Source organism: Ursus maritimus, unplaced genomic scaffold (genome assembly GCF_017311325.1).
Source record: "Ursus maritimus isolate PB19 unplaced genomic scaffold, ASM1731132v1 scaffold_30, whole genome shotgun sequence".
NCBI classification, from domain to species: domain Eukaryota; kingdom Metazoa; phylum Chordata; class Mammalia; order Carnivora; family Ursidae; genus Ursus; species Ursus maritimus.
In genome coordinates, this window is record NW_024425564.1 from 5,275,140 (window position 1) to 5,290,978 (window position 15,839).

The 15,839-nt window shown below is 46.2% G+C and overlaps 1 protein-coding gene and 1 long non-coding RNA gene across 6 annotated transcripts; one reads left to right on the forward strand and one right to left on the reverse strand.

Moving 5' to 3' along the window:
• Positions 1-103: 103 nt before the first annotated feature.
• LOC103665509 (HLA class II histocompatibility antigen, DM beta chain) lies at positions 104-7,906 on the forward strand. Of its 5 annotated transcripts, none has more exons than XM_008693455.2 (7): positions 104-319; positions 2,589-2,754; positions 3,410-3,691; positions 5,176-5,460; positions 6,878-6,994; positions 7,154-7,189; positions 7,548-7,906. In XM_008693455.2, the coding sequence occupies exons 2-7, from the start codon at positions 2,700-2,702 to the stop codon at positions 7,562-7,564; spliced, it is 792 nt and encodes a 263-aa protein (XP_008691677.2). In that variant the 5' UTR covers positions 104-319; positions 2,589-2,699; the 3' UTR covers positions 7,565-7,906. The 5 variants fall into 5 exon arrangements, with proteins under 5 accessions (XP_008691677.2, XP_008691676.2, XP_040500715.1 ...); XM_008693454.2 differs by having other exon boundaries at positions 104-281; XM_040644781.1 differs by having other exon boundaries at positions 104-281; positions 2,611-2,754.
• Positions 7,573-14,361, reverse strand: LOC121106052. The gene is made up of 2 exons (XR_005838751.1): positions 13,089-14,361; positions 7,573-10,771 (listed from the first exon to the last, which is right to left on the reverse strand). It is a non-coding gene; the product is annotated as an uncharacterized LOC121106052 (long non-coding RNA).
• Positions 14,362-15,839: the final 1,478 nt, after the last annotated feature.

The following is a 15,839-nucleotide window of genomic DNA, read 5'->3' on the forward strand; positions in this document are numbered from 1 at the left end:
CTCTGGGTTTTCTGTCCTGCCTTATTCTAAAAAGCATCCTCGGTCTTCTCATTAATAGAGAACTGAAATCTTTGCATTTCCTGCTGCTGGCTCACAGAAGGTTTCACATCTCCTTTGGCTGCCTGAGCAGAGACCAGACACGAGAGAGGGAACTCCGTGTGGCCCCAGCGCGCTGGCGGGTGGCTACCCCCGCGCAGGCACGGGACCTCACCGCCAGCATTCCTGTGCCACTGCAGGCTTTGTAGACGGTCAAAAGGATCCCCAACCCCCGCTCCTGGGAGGTCAGGCTCACCGCTCACCTGGGGGGAGGAGGAAGAACGTAAGGGGGAAGTGTGTGTGTGTGTGGGGGGGGGGAAGAGTTTACACAGTTTTGAAACTGTCAAAAGAGAAAGCAAGGAGACGCTGGTTCTGAGAACAGAAGGAATTCTGAGAACAGGGAAGCAAAGACTTGGGTGGTCGAGTGGCTTTTCCCTTCATCTTTCTCTCAGGGGAGACCACCCCTAGCTACCTTTATGTGGGTCACCTCAGCACCAGGGTGTAGTGAGTGTGTGGGCTTGCTCGTGTGCATGCATCTGTGTGTGTGTGTGTGTGTGTGTGTGTGTGTGTGTGTGTGTGAATCTTTGGAGCTATTTTCTAAACTTTATTTTTTTTTTAAGATTGTATTTATTTTATTTATGTGACAGAGAGACAGCCAGCGAGAGAGGGAACACAGCAGGCGAGTGAGAGAGGAAGAAGCAGGCTCCCAGCAGAGGAGCCCGATGTGGGACTCGATCCCGGAACGCCGGGGTCACGCCCTGAGCCGAAGGCAGACGCTTTAACGACTGCACTACCCAGGCGCCCCTGTTTTCTAAACTTTAAAGCGAGGACGCTTAACAGATCTTTTTTTTTTTTTTAAAGATTTTATTTATTTATTCGACAGAGACAGAGACAGCCAGCGAGAGAGGGAACACAAGCAGGGGAAGTGGGAGAGGAAGAAGCAGGCTCATAGCGGAGGAGCCTGATGTGAGGCTCGATCTCATAACGCTGGGATCACGCCCTGAGCCGAAGGCAGACGCTCAACCGCTGTGCCACCCAGGCGCCCCTTAACAGATCTTTTAAGATTATATGAGATAAGCATGGAAAGGGCCTACCTAGTATAGTATCAGTTCCAAAGTAGAAGCTCAACAAATTTTGGACTCACCACCCCATTGTCTGCCCTTTCCAGCTCACCTGATGGCTCATTAGAGGAGGTAGACTGTAGAAACATCTTATAATGAAGGTGGGGTTGAGAACGGGGGTTGCTGGGAAATACGACTTCGGTTAATCTCAGTTAGTTACACAAGGCTTTTGTTTCTGATATTCATCTTTCCATTCATTTTTGGTACGTGATTCTTTTTTCTTTGTAAGTATCGACTCTCTTGAGGCTGGGGACCTTGGGGGAGGATAGGTGAGTGTTGTGTCAAGGGTCCCTCTCCTAACCGTCTCTCATTTAGCTCACTGCTAAATCAAATCCAAAAGCTTGCAGAAGCTGAGGTGAGGAGATTCAGCCCTGAAGCCGCTGGGAACAGAGAGAAGCCAATTTCAGGTTTTAAATTTGTGATGGAGAAAACCACCAGTTGTATAGTTCACAGTGGGATAGGAGAATGAATTGCTATTTAAAATCTGCCTTTTCCAGGGGAAGTAAAGGAGGGAAGCTTTATCTTATTTTTTCTAGTGGCTTCATCATGCAGGGACCTGCTCTGGGACAGATAGGACCAGTGGGAGAAACACACAGGAGAGTGTTGAGTTTGGAGCAGGCAGGCGAGCTTTGGAAACTGGTCCATTACCAGCTATTTATCAAGGGTTTAAGTGGAGTTGTCCTGCGGTCTGCCCTGAGATGGCTCAGAGTGGTTGAGGGTAGGATTTCCTGGCTCCAAAAAAGCCGGAAGGATGAAATTCAGCTCTGCAAGAAGTGATGGAATCCCAGGGAGGGATTTTCCATTCTCTGTGTCTGACCTCAAAAGTGGAACTGCTTCCCTTACTCTGAAGTCGTGCTTTGAGGCCAGATAACCCTGCACTCTCCCTGTACCTGCTTCCATCTTAACATGCCTGTCTCTGCCACCTGCTCCGGAAGGGCCTTTCTTCCTCCCGCCTCCACCTCTGGGTGACAGGACAGACCAAGGGTTACGCAATATCTTTCTAAGTAACCTCCCTCCAAGGGACAAGAGAAGTTATCTAGTCTCAGTCTTGGAAGGATATTGAAGGGAACCACTTAAACCAGTGGGCAGCCCAGGCTACATATGTCCTGGGAATATTCGGATTATTCTCTCCACTAATCTAAGGAAATCCACTTATAGACTGGTCTTTCCCATAGGGAAAGAGTTAAGAGACAGAGTTGTTTAAAGCCTAGGGCAGGAAAAGACTTACCTGGTAACTGATGATGCTAGGCTGAAGGACTCAGCGATTTGTCTCTTTATTTGTCCCCGCCCATCTAACCAATCTGACAACTCTTAGTTTGGGACTGACTGAGAAGAGCTGGTCGAACAGGATTAGTATCTAGGGGCTACGTGGCTCCAAATCACTCATTTAGTGGGGATCAAGGACCTGGGGCTATACCCTATTCCACTCAGGGTTTGGAGATCATTTACCCAGGCTGGGGCTACTGGAGCAGGCGAGGACCCAGGGCCCCTGGAAGAACTGGTCCAGGGGACTGAATTCCTGGCGTGTCCCCAGAGCACAGCATGACCACACTCCTGCCCTTGCTGCTGGGCCTCAGCCTGGGCTCCACCACAGCAGGTAAGGGTTTCCTGCCTGGGATCCTCCCTTCCTCTGCTCCTTTGGGACAAGGGAGCCACTTGGATTTGGACACCTCAGACTAGTTTGTCTCCCTGGTGTATACTCCGATAGCACTTTGTACCTTTGTATCTTTATAGCAATTTTAATATAATTAAACTGTATAATTATTTGTGTAATATATATCTTTTGCTGGAGGGTAGGCAAGGGCACTATCTGTCTTGTTTACTGCTGCATCCTCAGCTCCTAGCACAGTGCCTGGCACATATGTGCTTCATAAATAAATATGGAGTGAATATTTAATAATATATCCAGCATACAACAAAGCTGACTCTTTCCCTTGACCCCTTTTCTCACTCAATAATTTGCCTAACTGAAGGTCTTGTCCTGTGTAAATTGTTGTGTTTAAACTAGCAGATAATTTTGGGCCATTCCTGTTCCCATACTTAGTCTCATAAAGAGGAAAGAGCGTCTAAAAACTTCTCTGCCGCCACCATCTATTCCCTTTATCGGTGCCCTCGGAGACTTTACACGGGCTCGGTCTGTAGATGCTTCCTGAGGCAGGAAAGCTACACCCCACTCACTGGGTGGAACTGGGGCGGGAGCTGGGGCTTGGGCTCCCTGCGGTCTCTGAGCTCCCCTTCTCTGGTTCCGGCAGGTGGCTTTATAGCCCATGTGGAAAGCGCCTGTCTGTTGGATGATGATGGGACTCCAAAGGATTTCGCATATTGTGTCTCCTTCAACAAGGATTTGTTGACCTGCTGGGATTCGGTGGAGGGCAAAATGGCCCCTTGTGAATTTGGGGCACTGACTTTCTTGGCCAAGTACCTCTCAGATTACCTCAACCAACAGGAACCCCTGCTCCAGCGCTTGTCTAATGGGCTCCAGGACTGTGCTGCACGTACCCAGTCCTTCTGGGGATCACTGACCCGCAGGACAAGTAAGACGAGAGGGGCACAAAGGGGCTATCGGGAAGCACAGTTAGGAGGGGGGAGGCCAGGGAGAATCTCTCCATCCCTCCATCCCTCCATAGGCAAGAGGTTTGAGATTTGTGCAGGAAAGAAGCAGCAAATGTGTGGACCTGGAATGAAGAAAGAGTGAGTGTGAACCTTCAAAGGGTTGTTGATGGGGTTGGAGCAGGAATAAAGAAGGGGAGGTGATGTTTGAGGCCAGTGGGGCAAGAGAGTAAGCATGCTTTCCTTCTATTCAGGGCATCTCAGGATGCAGAGTCAAGTTAACCAGGAGTGTGTCAGAATAACCAGAATGCCTTTTCCCAAAGTGCTCATGCCTCTTTATTATAGGTTCTGATGTTCTAGGTCTGGGGTGGGCCCAGGCGTGGGAATATTTAGAAAGCCTCACAGGGGATTTCAACATGCTTTCTTGCCCCAAAGACTTTGCACTGAGAATGACTTGAGATTGGTAAAAGAAATCATGAAGATCTCCATAAGACAGAGTAATATGTCTTAAGATGTGATTCCTGGACCACTTTTCTCAGAATTGCCTGGGGAAGGTGCTTGTTAAAAATACAAGCCCTTGATTGCCACTACAGATTCTCTCAGTGAAAATATTTCGGGATGCAACCTAGGGAACCTGCATTTTAACACAACTTCTTGGATTTTTATTTAAGATTTTGTTTGAAAAGCACCAAGGTAGAGGCAAGTAGGAGGGTCCCCTAGGAGAATAAACTAGTAGAGAATGGCTATATTAATGATCTCATTAATTTGGATTACATTAATCCAAATTTAAGAGAGTTAGATCTGATTTAGGCTTTTTTCTTAAACTATCCGAGGGAAAAAATGTTTCTTGATTCAGCCACTTAGTTTATTTTTTATTTTTTTAAAGATTTTATTTATTTATTTGACAGAGGGAGAGACAGCCAGCGAGAGAGGGAACACAGCAGGGGGAGTGGGAGAGGAAGAAGCAGGCTCCCAGCAGAGGAGACCGATGTGGGGCTCGATCCCAGAACTCTGGGATCACGCCCCGAGCCGAAGGCAGACGCTTAACAACTGAGCCACCCAGGTGCCCCCCACTTAGTTTATTAAATTAGATTTGAGGGCTGATGTCTTCTCCTACCTTTACAAATCCCAACCTACAACGCTTGACAACTGTTAGCTTACATACTCGAAATAAATACGGCGACTTCTGAAACAGCTTGCAGTCCAGCCCTGGCTTCTACTTAATACAATCAACCGTAATTTTGGAACAGGAAAGAAAGGAAAGGACAATGAAGGGATGGGAGGAAATAAAGAGCAAAGCAGGAGTGATTCTAACTCCTCTTTTTCAAAGGGATGTATGGAGGCATGGTGTGGGGGTGGGGAGGGTCGATTGGCAAAAGCCACGAAGAGTTGAAGCAGGAAAGAAACCAGGTTGGAGAAAAAGCCAGAATGGTGCCCTCTTTCATGACCACATTTTCGTCCTATGCAGGGCCACCGACTGTGCAAGTAGCCAAAACCACTCCTTTTAACACGAAGGAGCATGTGATGCTGGCCTGCTACGTGTGGGGCTTCTATCCAGCTGATGTGACCATCTCGTGGAGGAAGAACGGGCAGCCTGTCCCTCCTCACAGTAGCGCCCCTAAGATGGCCCAGCCCAATGGAGACTGGACATACCAGACTGTCTCCTATTTAGCTACCACCCCCTCTTACGGGGACACCTACACCTGTGTGGTGGAGCACATCGGGGCTCCTGAGCCCGTCTGCGAGGACTGGAGTAAGTGCACGGCCGGTGGGAGGAATTAGGGTGGAAGCAGAGAGCTGCTGCGCGTGGGTGGTGGGAAAGGAACACCAGCATCTCGGCACAGGGAGTGACATGTGGACAGGTCCATGGAATACGGCAGGGCGGGAGATGCTGAGTAGGAGAAGCCAGTCTGGAGGAACTGGTGGAGGGTTGATGACCAGAGATGGGGCAATGGGAGACAGGAATGGAAAGTTACTGTCGTCGTTGCTGCAGTGGTGTGGTTGACTGAGGGCGACAGGGGAGCAGCATGGCTATCCTGAAGAGAGGATGTGGTTTGGTGACCATGTTTTCACAACCAAAGATTGTGATGCAACATTTTAGGATCCTCAGATTTCAACTATTCTGTTGTCTGGTCAGGAATGGGAATTGAAGGAATAAAAAAGGTTTCAGAAGAGACGGGACTTTCTTTTGGTGTGGGGGCAGTGCTGAATTTGGGCCACGCTGTCAGGGAAGAAGAGGCCTGGCTGGCAAACACTTTGGTGTACATGCTTGGGGGCTAATGAACAAGGAACTAATGACCACTGTTTGAACCCCAGGATTGGAAGTAGTTAAATGTACCAAGATTTGGTACACAGATTTGGGGAAAGAGAAGAAGGAGCAATGAGGAAGAGGAGGGGTATCTACGAAGGGCTAGGGAACAGAATCCCAGACCGGCTGCTGAGACTGGGCTCCCCCTTTGGGGAGTGCTGTCTTGCTGGGCTGAGAAGGGCTGAGAAGGGCATGGAGAGCAAAGAGAGGAACCCACAGGCGCACACCGGAACTCTCCTGGGAAAGTCTCCTTCCCAGCATGCACCAGAGTTTCTTTGGGTGATGGAATGTTCATTTTAGCATGGGGGAAGGAATCCAGGTGGGGTGGGATTCAAAGTACGAGGGGTTCCAGGAAGTGGGAGCTATGGAGTGGGTTGGAGACAGGTTCTGGAAATCTGGATGTGGACAGGAGGAGATACCTCAGTGGTCAGACAACTCATGGAATGGGGTCACTGGGAGTTAAGGGAGGTGGAAAGACACTTTCATAGACGAATACTCAGGTAGAGCGCGTAAGGGGGCGAGCGTTGTCCTATGGGGTAAACGGAGAGGGGAATGAGGGGTCCTTTATTCTTTGGTGAGAGAACCTTCAGGGTGAAGGAAGGAAAAAAGATGCCTTGAGAGGCCCCACTGTATTAGGGTGCTACCTCTGGTGAGAGGGATTCCCCAGGGCTACTCTGGAACTAGAGAGCTACAGGATGGGGATTTTTGAGGAAAGTCTGTTTCCTTGGGTGCAGGTTGGTGTGAGCCAGACCCTTGGCATTGAGATAAAGCACCTTTGAACTTACCAGGTGGAGGTCACACCAAACTGAGTGGCTCTGGCAATGAACAACAGATCGGTTCTAGCAAGTTTCTATTTTTGCAGCAGCTGGGCTGTCCCCGATGCAGACAGTGAAGGTTTCTCTGTCTGCAGTGACTCTGGGCCTGGGCTTCATCATTTTCTTTCTTGGTTTGCTCAGCTGGCGGAGAGCTGGCCCCTCTGGTGAGTGCCACCCCCGACCTCCCATTGCCAATCTCACTCCCAATTTCTGGTCACTTTCTGTTTGTGACTGGTTCTCCCACTGCTACCTCATTTGCTGTGAGTAATGCCAGATACATTTATCTACAGACGGTCCTCTAATCAGGTGCTTTTTTCCCCTAGGCTACATTTTGCTTCCTGGGGACAGTTATCCTGAAGGTAACATCTCTGTTGGTCTGTTTGCCTACTGGTCCTTTGGAGGGGTGAGAGATCTCGGGAGTCAGTGTTGGGCTCAGCTAATGGCAGGGGTGAGGTTCCACAGGATGTAGCCAAGAGCATCCATTAAACAGCCATTGTCGGGATTAGCAGCAGGAAAGAGCAGAGCCTGTACCTCCTTCTTCTTTCCGATGGAGCGTCTATGGGAGACGACTGAAAGCGGCTTTGTAGTATTAGTCCTTGGTGATCTAGAATGTTTGATGTCGTTGTATCAAGGGCTCTGGCATGGATGGTTATAAAGGCAGAGGCTGGGGTCAAGTTGGTTTGAAGCCTTATTATTTCCTTTTTATTTCTTCTGCAGGTCAACACGTCAATTAGAGGCAGAGTCCTACACCTTCTACCCCAAGTGAGGAGATTCAAACTCTTAGTGATGCTGCTGTGTCCCTCCAACATTCTCAGACCCTACAGATTTTCCTGGATCCTGTGGTTTCTCCATCCAGATCTTTGAACTTCCCAGCCCACCCCATGTACACCTTAGCAAGTTGGGGGAACTCATTCCTGGGAATATTCTGTAATCAAGATGTTGTCCAAGGCTATATTTCTGGGTTGAATATCATCTGGGGAGGGAGGTTAGAGGCCTTTCTGGAGGCCACACAGTGCCACAGGGGTCAGTGAGTCACTGGAGATCATCTCTGAGGAATAAACTCCGGTGGAAATATCGTTTTTCTATGTTTTTTCCTGAGGCCCTGGGGAGGGACCATGAGCAGAGTTACGGGTTGGGGTTGATTCTCTCCTACCTGAGTGGAGGAGTCAGTACGTCCTCCTAATTATTCCCTCTAGACATGGCAGATTGGGGGCAGTTTTCTGATTTATAATTCATGAGAAGAAATGAAACTGTGGTTGCAGGGAGTCACAGAATCAGGGAGAGGCAGGGAATTGACAGTGTACTCACCTCATAAGGGGTCTTAGGAGGATTGCGTGAGTCCATGCTTGCGGATGGCCAAGAACATTGCTGGCACATGCTGAGCTCACAGGAATGATGTTAGTTACTACTAGTTACTCAACTTTCCGGGCCGGGCATCGGACCAGGTACTTCGCATGCATTATTCCATTGATCCTCATCACCACCCTGATGCAGATCCTCAGACAGGACTCAGGGGGCTGAGCTTAACTTCAGATGGGAGTTCTGGGCAGTTATTTCTTCCAAACCCTAAGGGGGGAAGAGCCCATAGCTCAAGTGCTTATTATGACCTGGGTGCTGGGCTAAGTGCTCTGTATTTGTATCTCATTTACGTCTTACAGTAACCCCAGGAAGAAAAGGCTGTCTCCTTCCATGTCACAAGTGAAGGAAGCAAGGTTCAGAGTGTGAATAACTTGCCCAAGATCAAAGAACAGATTTTCTAAAGGATATTTGCCTACCTGAGCCTGAAGTAAGTAGATGGCTTTATTCAGAATCCTTATGCTGGGGAGCACACCACTCTTCGGAGCCACGCTTTCATTCCCTTCTACCCCCAACCCAAGGAACATCCGCTGTTGGGGTACAGATTTCTCACTGTAGAAGGGAGGTGCATTTTGTTTCCGGTGAGGGGCGACACCTGCTGGACGCATAAAGCGGGGCAGTGGCATTGTTTTTGTAATTAGGGTTGGAGACTAGACTTTGGGCAAGGAAAAGAAACCAGAAGAGAAGACAAGTACTGAAGCAGCTTAGCCTAACGGGATATTGTGGGGGGAGAACAAGGGGTTATGGATGCATATTTGCATGTGGGGGTCTACATAGGAATACGTAAGATCAAAATCTGATGCGCTGGGGGAAGAGGCAGAAGATAGACCACAGAACCTTCTTGTGTGGGGCTATCCATGAATGTGTGTGTGTGTGTGTGTGTGTGTGTGTCCATGTGGGTGTGAGGGGTGGCATGGGGGCTAGAATCCTTCATCCTTGGACTGTTTCTGTGCTGATGGGGGCCTACAGAAGAATGGGGGAAGCACTGTTCTTATAGACTTAATGTCCAAAGTAGGTGCTCAGAGTTTGTCCAACCAGTGACTTGATTTCTTCCACATCCATGGTTTCCCCAGAAGGATCCTTGTGATCAGGGCATTTGTTCTGGAAGGAGGTTTCTGGGGAAGTCAATGGGAGGGGAAAATGCTCATGAATTCAAAATGGTTATTCTCTGAGCAAAGCCATATAAGGTCGGAAGAGGGAAAGTGCTGTGTGCTGTGCTAATTGGCAAATGTAGGCTCAGAAATTAACCTCTAGAAATTGTATCAGTTTTATATTTCTTTTTTGCATTTATATATAGCATTTAATGAATAAGCTTGTGTATCATGTAAATCATCTTCCACCTCTGCTTGACTTAATTTAAATCTTGCTGTTTAAAGTCTTATGTTGTTTCATTTTCGTTTTTCCATTCATGGTTTTTGTTTTTGTTTGGTTGACACAGCAAATTCCTTTTGAAGTGCTAGTCTGGTCTGGGGTAGGGCTTTGGGCGGTGTCTCTGCCTGGCTGATTTTGAGCAAGCTGCACACCCAAAGGGTCTGGGTCTGGTCACAGCAGTGGGAATCAAAGTGACAGGACCCCCAGGGGAAGGAAGGAGAGGGTCAGCTAATTGGATAGCTTCCAGTCCTCCTCTGGAGATTCCTGGCAGGCTTCTCTCTGCCCTAACTTTGTGTGTTTTTGTTTTATAGGGAAGGCTGTCCCTTTGCAGATAAGGAGTAGGAAAAAGTGCTGCGTAGGTCTCCTGGGATCCAGGAAGCTAGATTAGGGAGAAAAGGGAGGAACTACATGTCCTTACATGGGGTGATGAGTGGTGCTTGGATGGAAAGTAGAAGTGGGGTAATGGTGGGCCAGCTCTGGGACTGTGTGAGGAGAGTAGAATGTTAAACATAATCAAATGCCAAAAAGGGGTGTGTGTGTGAGAGAGAGAGAGAGAGCAAGAAAGAGAGAGAGGAGAGAGGCGGTTGGGCTGTTGGGTTATACGTAATCCAGGTGCGTACAACACATGGTTCTCCCGTTTCAACGTCTTGCTCATTTTAAAGGCTGAACTTGGAGCTGGAATTGACTTTAAAGGTCATCTAGTCTAACTGTCCACCCGTAAAAGGGCCGGGTCTGTGTTCACGAGGGCATGCACAATGCAGGGAGTCCCTTCAACCCTTGGGGCAGATAGCAATACTTTAGAGAACTGTGTTGACCTCAAGTTTGAGGTTCTTCTTTTGATATGATTTCAATCATATGTGGGACCTAAAAAAAACCCCAACAAATGAATAAACAAATGAAAAGTTGAATCAGACCTATAAATACAAGCGAATAAACTGATGGTTGCCAGAGGAGGCTGGGCAACGTGGGGGAAGGGGAGTGGGAGACACAGGCTTCCAGTCACGGAATGAATGAGTCACGGGAATAAAAGGCACAGTGTGGGGAACATGGTCAGTGATGTGGTAATAGCGTTGTGTGGTGACAGATGGGAGCGACGCTTGCGGGGAGCACAGTATAACGTATAGAGAAGTTGCACGACTCTGTTGTACACCTGAAACAAATGCAACATTGTGTGTCAACTATACTCAGATTTAAAAAAATAAAGACAGGGGCACCTGGGTGGCACAGCGGTTAAGCGCGTGCCTTCGGCTCAGGGCGTGATCCCGGCGTTTCGGGATCGAGCCCCACGTCAGGCTCCTCTGCTATGAGCCTGCTTCTTCCTCTCCCACTCCCCCTGCTTGTGTTCCCTCTCTCGCTGGCTGTCTCTATCTCTGTCAAATAAATAAATAAAATCTTTAAAAATAAAAATAAAAATAAAAAATAAAAACAATGGGACTAAAACTCAAATATACCACGGGAAGGAATATCCTCGGTGCTTTTTCCTGAGTGACAGCACGCTCCTGTGTTCCAGCTTCTCTCCGTGTCCTTACTCATGTACACAGTCATGTGAAAAGACCAGAAAAAGCTTGGTATTTACTCTCAATGTTTATTTAAGAAAATTACTTTTGCCAGGCCAGTCCCAAGGGGCTGCAGAGAGTGGAAAGACCCCAAACCCAAAAAGATTTCTCCCCAAGGGGGGGGACTCACCTGCTCTCCTGACCCTTCCTCTCCCACGTTTCCATTGCAAATGAGGTTTCCAAGAGCCCTTGGCCAGACTGGTTAGAGGTAGGGAATGAAGAAAGAAATGACTTTAATTGACCCAGGGCCTCAACAGAAAACAGATGGCACGCTCACAATAGGATAGTTCAAGGCGAGTCTATTTACGAGGAAGTATTTCCAAAGAAGTCGGTGGGGGATAGCACGGTGTAACCTGGGGGTAGCAAGGGACTGGAGGGGGTATCAGAATTCAGAAGGAGAGCCACTCCTACAGTGTCACTAGCTTGCCAGCAACAGTGCCCTTCAGTCAAGGGACACAGCCAGTCTAAGGTGACCTTGCGAGGGAGCCAAAGGAGTAAGGACCCTGACCTCTAGCTCTGCCTCCCTCCGCTCTCAGAGCAAGGCTGAAAGCAAGGGGAGGCCAAGGAGCTTGGGAATCTGTGATGTCCTACAGGCCAGCACTTGGGACAGACGCCAGAGTGGAGAAATGTGGATCTAGGAGGACCGATGTAGGACACTTGGCACATTCACAACATGAAGGGAAGAAACCAAAGTTGTGGCCGTGGGGTGGTGGCGGGGGCGGAAAGATGCAAAACTTGGGCTTCCTTTGGCCCCGGGCAGGGACAAGACCTCAGTAATAGCAGAAGACTGTCATTTCCTGCTCAGGGACCCGAGAGAATACTCCTTTCTGGTCTCCCCTGCCCTAGCCCAAGTCTTATGTAACTCTTTGTGGATCTTTATTTTTTCCCCCCAGACATACTGTTCTGTAAGTTTTTTGAGTTCTTCAGGATTAAAATGGAACTTTGTTTGAGGTTATCCTGCATTTATTGAGCAGTTTGGGGATAACAGACTTCTTTTTAATAGTAAGTCATCCCATGCAAAAACAGAGGGTATTTCCCCATCTATTCATATCATCTTCTTTGCTCTTTATTATGCTTTTTAAAATTCACTTTCTCATCATGGTCCCATGTACACTCAGTTAATTCTTTGACATTTTACAGACTTTGTTGTCATTATAATTGATTATCTCACTATAATTTTATTTTCCAATCAGTTATTTCTGATGCAGAGAAGTGTAACCAACATTTCAGAAAATGGAATAAAAAAAATAACAAACTCACCATCTTAACCATTTTGAAGTGTACATTTCAGTAGCGTTAAGTACCTTCACATTGCTGTGCAGTAAATCTCCAAAACTTTCTCATTATGCAAAACTGAATTTCAGGACCCATTAAACACCAACTCCCCATTTCCCTTTCTCCTCAACCCTGGTCACCACCCTACTACTTTCTGTTTCTATGAATTTGACTGCATTAGATAATTCATATAAGTGCATTCATACAGTATTTGTCATTTTGTGACAGTCTTATTTCACTTAGCATAATGTCCTTAAAGTTCATCCATGTTGTAGCATGGCTCAGGATTCCCTTCCCTTTTTAAGGCCAAAGAGTATTGCATTGTATGGATAGCCCCCATCTTGTTTATCCATTCATCCATCGATGGACATTTGGGTTGTTTTCACCTCTTAGCTATCGTGAATGATGCTGCTATGAACATGGGTGTGCAAATATCTGTTCAAGTACCTGCTTTTTTTTTTTTTGATAGTAGCCATCGTAATGGGTGTGAAGTGATATTGCATTGTGCGTTTTTTTTTTTTTTAAGATTTTATTTATTTATTTAACAGAGATAGAGACAGCCAGCGAGAGAGGGAACACAAGCAGGGGAAGTGGGAGAGGAAGAAGCAGGCTCATAGCGGAGGAGCCTGATGTGGGGCTCGATCCCACAACGCCGGGATCACGCCCTGAGCCGAAGGCAGATGCTTAACCGCTGTGCCACCCAGGCGCCCCTGCATTGTGGTTTTGATTTACGTTTCTCTAATGATTCTCGATGTTGAACATCTTTTTATATGCTCGTCAGCCGCTTGCCTATCACCTTTAGAGAAATACCTACTCACGTCGTTTGCCTATTTTTAAGTTACTTTTGTGTGTGGTTTTATTTGTTGCTGCTGTTGAGTTGTGGGAGTTCTTTGTCTATTCTGGATATTAACACCTTATAATACATGTAATTTGCAAATATCAGCAGTTAACCAATTTTTGTAGGCTGGTCACATATGGGACAATCTTGCTGGATTCTCTTGCTGGTTTCAGTGGTTTGTTAGTTGTTGATATCCTCTCTCTCTCCGGGTAGATAACGACATCATCAGCAAACTCTGAGAGTATCCCTTTAAGTCCTTGAAACTCTTAATTAGTTTCCTTTTTCATAGCATTGACCAGGACCTCTAGGGCTATGCTAGATAGTAGCAGTGACAAAGAGCATTATTGTTAAAGGAAATGCAACTGAATGTTCTCCATTAATTACAATGTTTACTGTAGATGTTTGAAAAATTAAACTTGTTATCTGAGATAATTGTAGATTCACATGCAGTAGTAAAAAATAGTATAAACAGATCCCATGTACCTTTTACCCTGTTTCCCATAGTGATGACACCTTGCGAAGCTATGGTACGCTGTCACAACCAGAATACGCCGATACAGTTAAAATATAGAACATTTCTGTCATCACAAGGATCCCTCATATTGTGCTTTTATAGCCACACCCACTTCCCTATTGCCCCACATCCTCCTTAACATTTGGCAGTTGCTAATCTGTTCTTTATTTCTGTATTTTGTCATTACAAAAATGTTTTATGCGGTATATAACTTTTTGGAACTGGCTTTTTCCCTCAGCATATTTCTCTGTAGATTGCACAAGGTTGTTACATACATGCAGTATCTTGTTCCTGAGCTGTATTCCATGGTACGGCTGTAGCACAGCTGGTTGAAGGATATTTGGATTGTTTCCAGTATTTAGGTAATCTGAATCAATCTGCTCTAAACATTTACGTATAGGTTTTGGTGTGGACATAGGTCTTCATTTCTGGAAGAGAAATGCCCGGTAAGTAGTGTAATTGCTGAATCGTGAAGTAGTTCCATGTTTAGTTTTAAAGAAACAACCAAACTGTTTTCCCAAGTGGCTGTGCCAGCAATGTATGAGCGATCCAGTGTTTCCACATCCCCACCAGCATTTGGTATTGCCACTGTTTTTCATTTTAGCCATTTTAATAGGCGGATGGTGATTTCTCATTGTTCTTTCTTTCTTTCCTTCATTTTTTTTTTTACGATTTATTTATTCATTTGTCAGAGAGAGAGTGAGAGAGAGAGAAAGCACAAGCAGGGGAAATGGCAGGCAGGGCAGGCAGAGCAGGCAGAGGGAGAAGCAGACTCCCTGCTGACCAAGGAGCCCGACATGGGCTTGATCCCAGGACCCCGGGATCATGACCTGAGCCAAAGGCAGACGCTTAACTGACTGAGCCACTCAGGAGTCCCTACCTCATTGCTGTTCTAATTTGCATTTCCCTAAAGGCTAACACCGTTTCATGTGCTTACTTGCCATCTGTATACCCTGCTCTGTGAAATGTCTCTTCATTTCTTCTATTTTCTAATTAGAGTGTTTGCTTTTTCCTGCTGAGTTTTCAGCATTTGTTGTATATTCCAGATACTGGTTCTCTTTTGGACACATGGTTTGCAAATATTTCCTTCCATCATGTATCTCGTCTTTTCATCCTTTTCACAGGTTTTTCACAGAGCAAATATTTCTAATTTTGATGAGGTCTAATTTATTAATATTTCCTTTTATGAAACATGCTTTTGTTGTCGACTCTAAGAATTTCTTGCCTCGCTACATCCTGAAGGCCTCCCCTATTTTAAAAAAACTATCTTTTACATTTAAGTCCATAATCCATCTTAGGTTGAGCCGCTGCTGCTTCCGGCTCTCCTTCTCCACTCTGTTTACCTTTTCTTTTCTTTTCTTGCATTATTTACCGGCTAGAACTTCTTTTTTTTTTTTTTTTTAATTTTATTTATTTATTTGACAGAGAGAGAGAGAGAGACAGCCAGCAAGAGAGGGAACACAAGCAGGGGGAGTGGGAGAGGAAGAAGCAGGCTCATAGAGGAGGAGCCTGATGTGGGGCCCGATCCCATAACGCCGGGATCACGCCCTGAGCCGAAGGCAGAGGCTTAACCGCTGTGCCACCCAGGCGCCCCCTGGCTAGAGCTTCTAACACCATGTTGAGTAGGAGTGGTGAGAGTGGGTATCTTACCTTGTCCCTGGTCTTAGAGGAAAAGCTTTCAGTCTTTCACCATTAAGTACAGTGTTAGCTCTAGACCTTTTTCTTTTTTCTTTTATCTCTTTTTTAAAAACAAGTTGAGAATGTTCCCTTTATTCCCATTTTTTCCTGAGTTTTTGTTATGAATGGGTATTAAATTTAATCAAATGCTTTTCCTGCATTGGTTGATATAATTGTGTTGATTTGATCATTTTTCTTTGTTAGTCTAATAATATGGTAAAATACACTGATTGATTTTTGAAAATTGAACCAGCTTCACATCCCTGGAAAAACCTCAATGGTTGTAGTGTTTACTGTTTTTTTAATATATTGCTGGATCATATTTGCTAATAATTTTTTAAGGATCTTTGTGCTTATATTGATGCAGGATATAGGTGTGTAGTTTTCTTTTTCATTTGGTTTTGGTATTAGAGTAATATTAG

Bases quoted from the DNA above. Each gene is read 5' to 3' on its own strand.
- LOC103665509 (XM_008693455.2), top strand. From the start codon at position 2,700: ATGACCACACTCCTGCCCTTGCTGCTGGGCCTCAGCCTGGGCTCCACC. The intron at 3,692-5,175 runs GTAAGACGAGAG...CGTCCTATGCAG, and splicing joins ATCACTGACCCGCAGGACAA to GGCCACCGACTGTGCAAGTA. The intron at 5,461-6,877 runs GTAAGTGCACGG...CTATTTTTGCAG, and splicing joins GCCCGTCTGCGAGGACTGGA to CAGCTGGGCTGTCCCCGATG.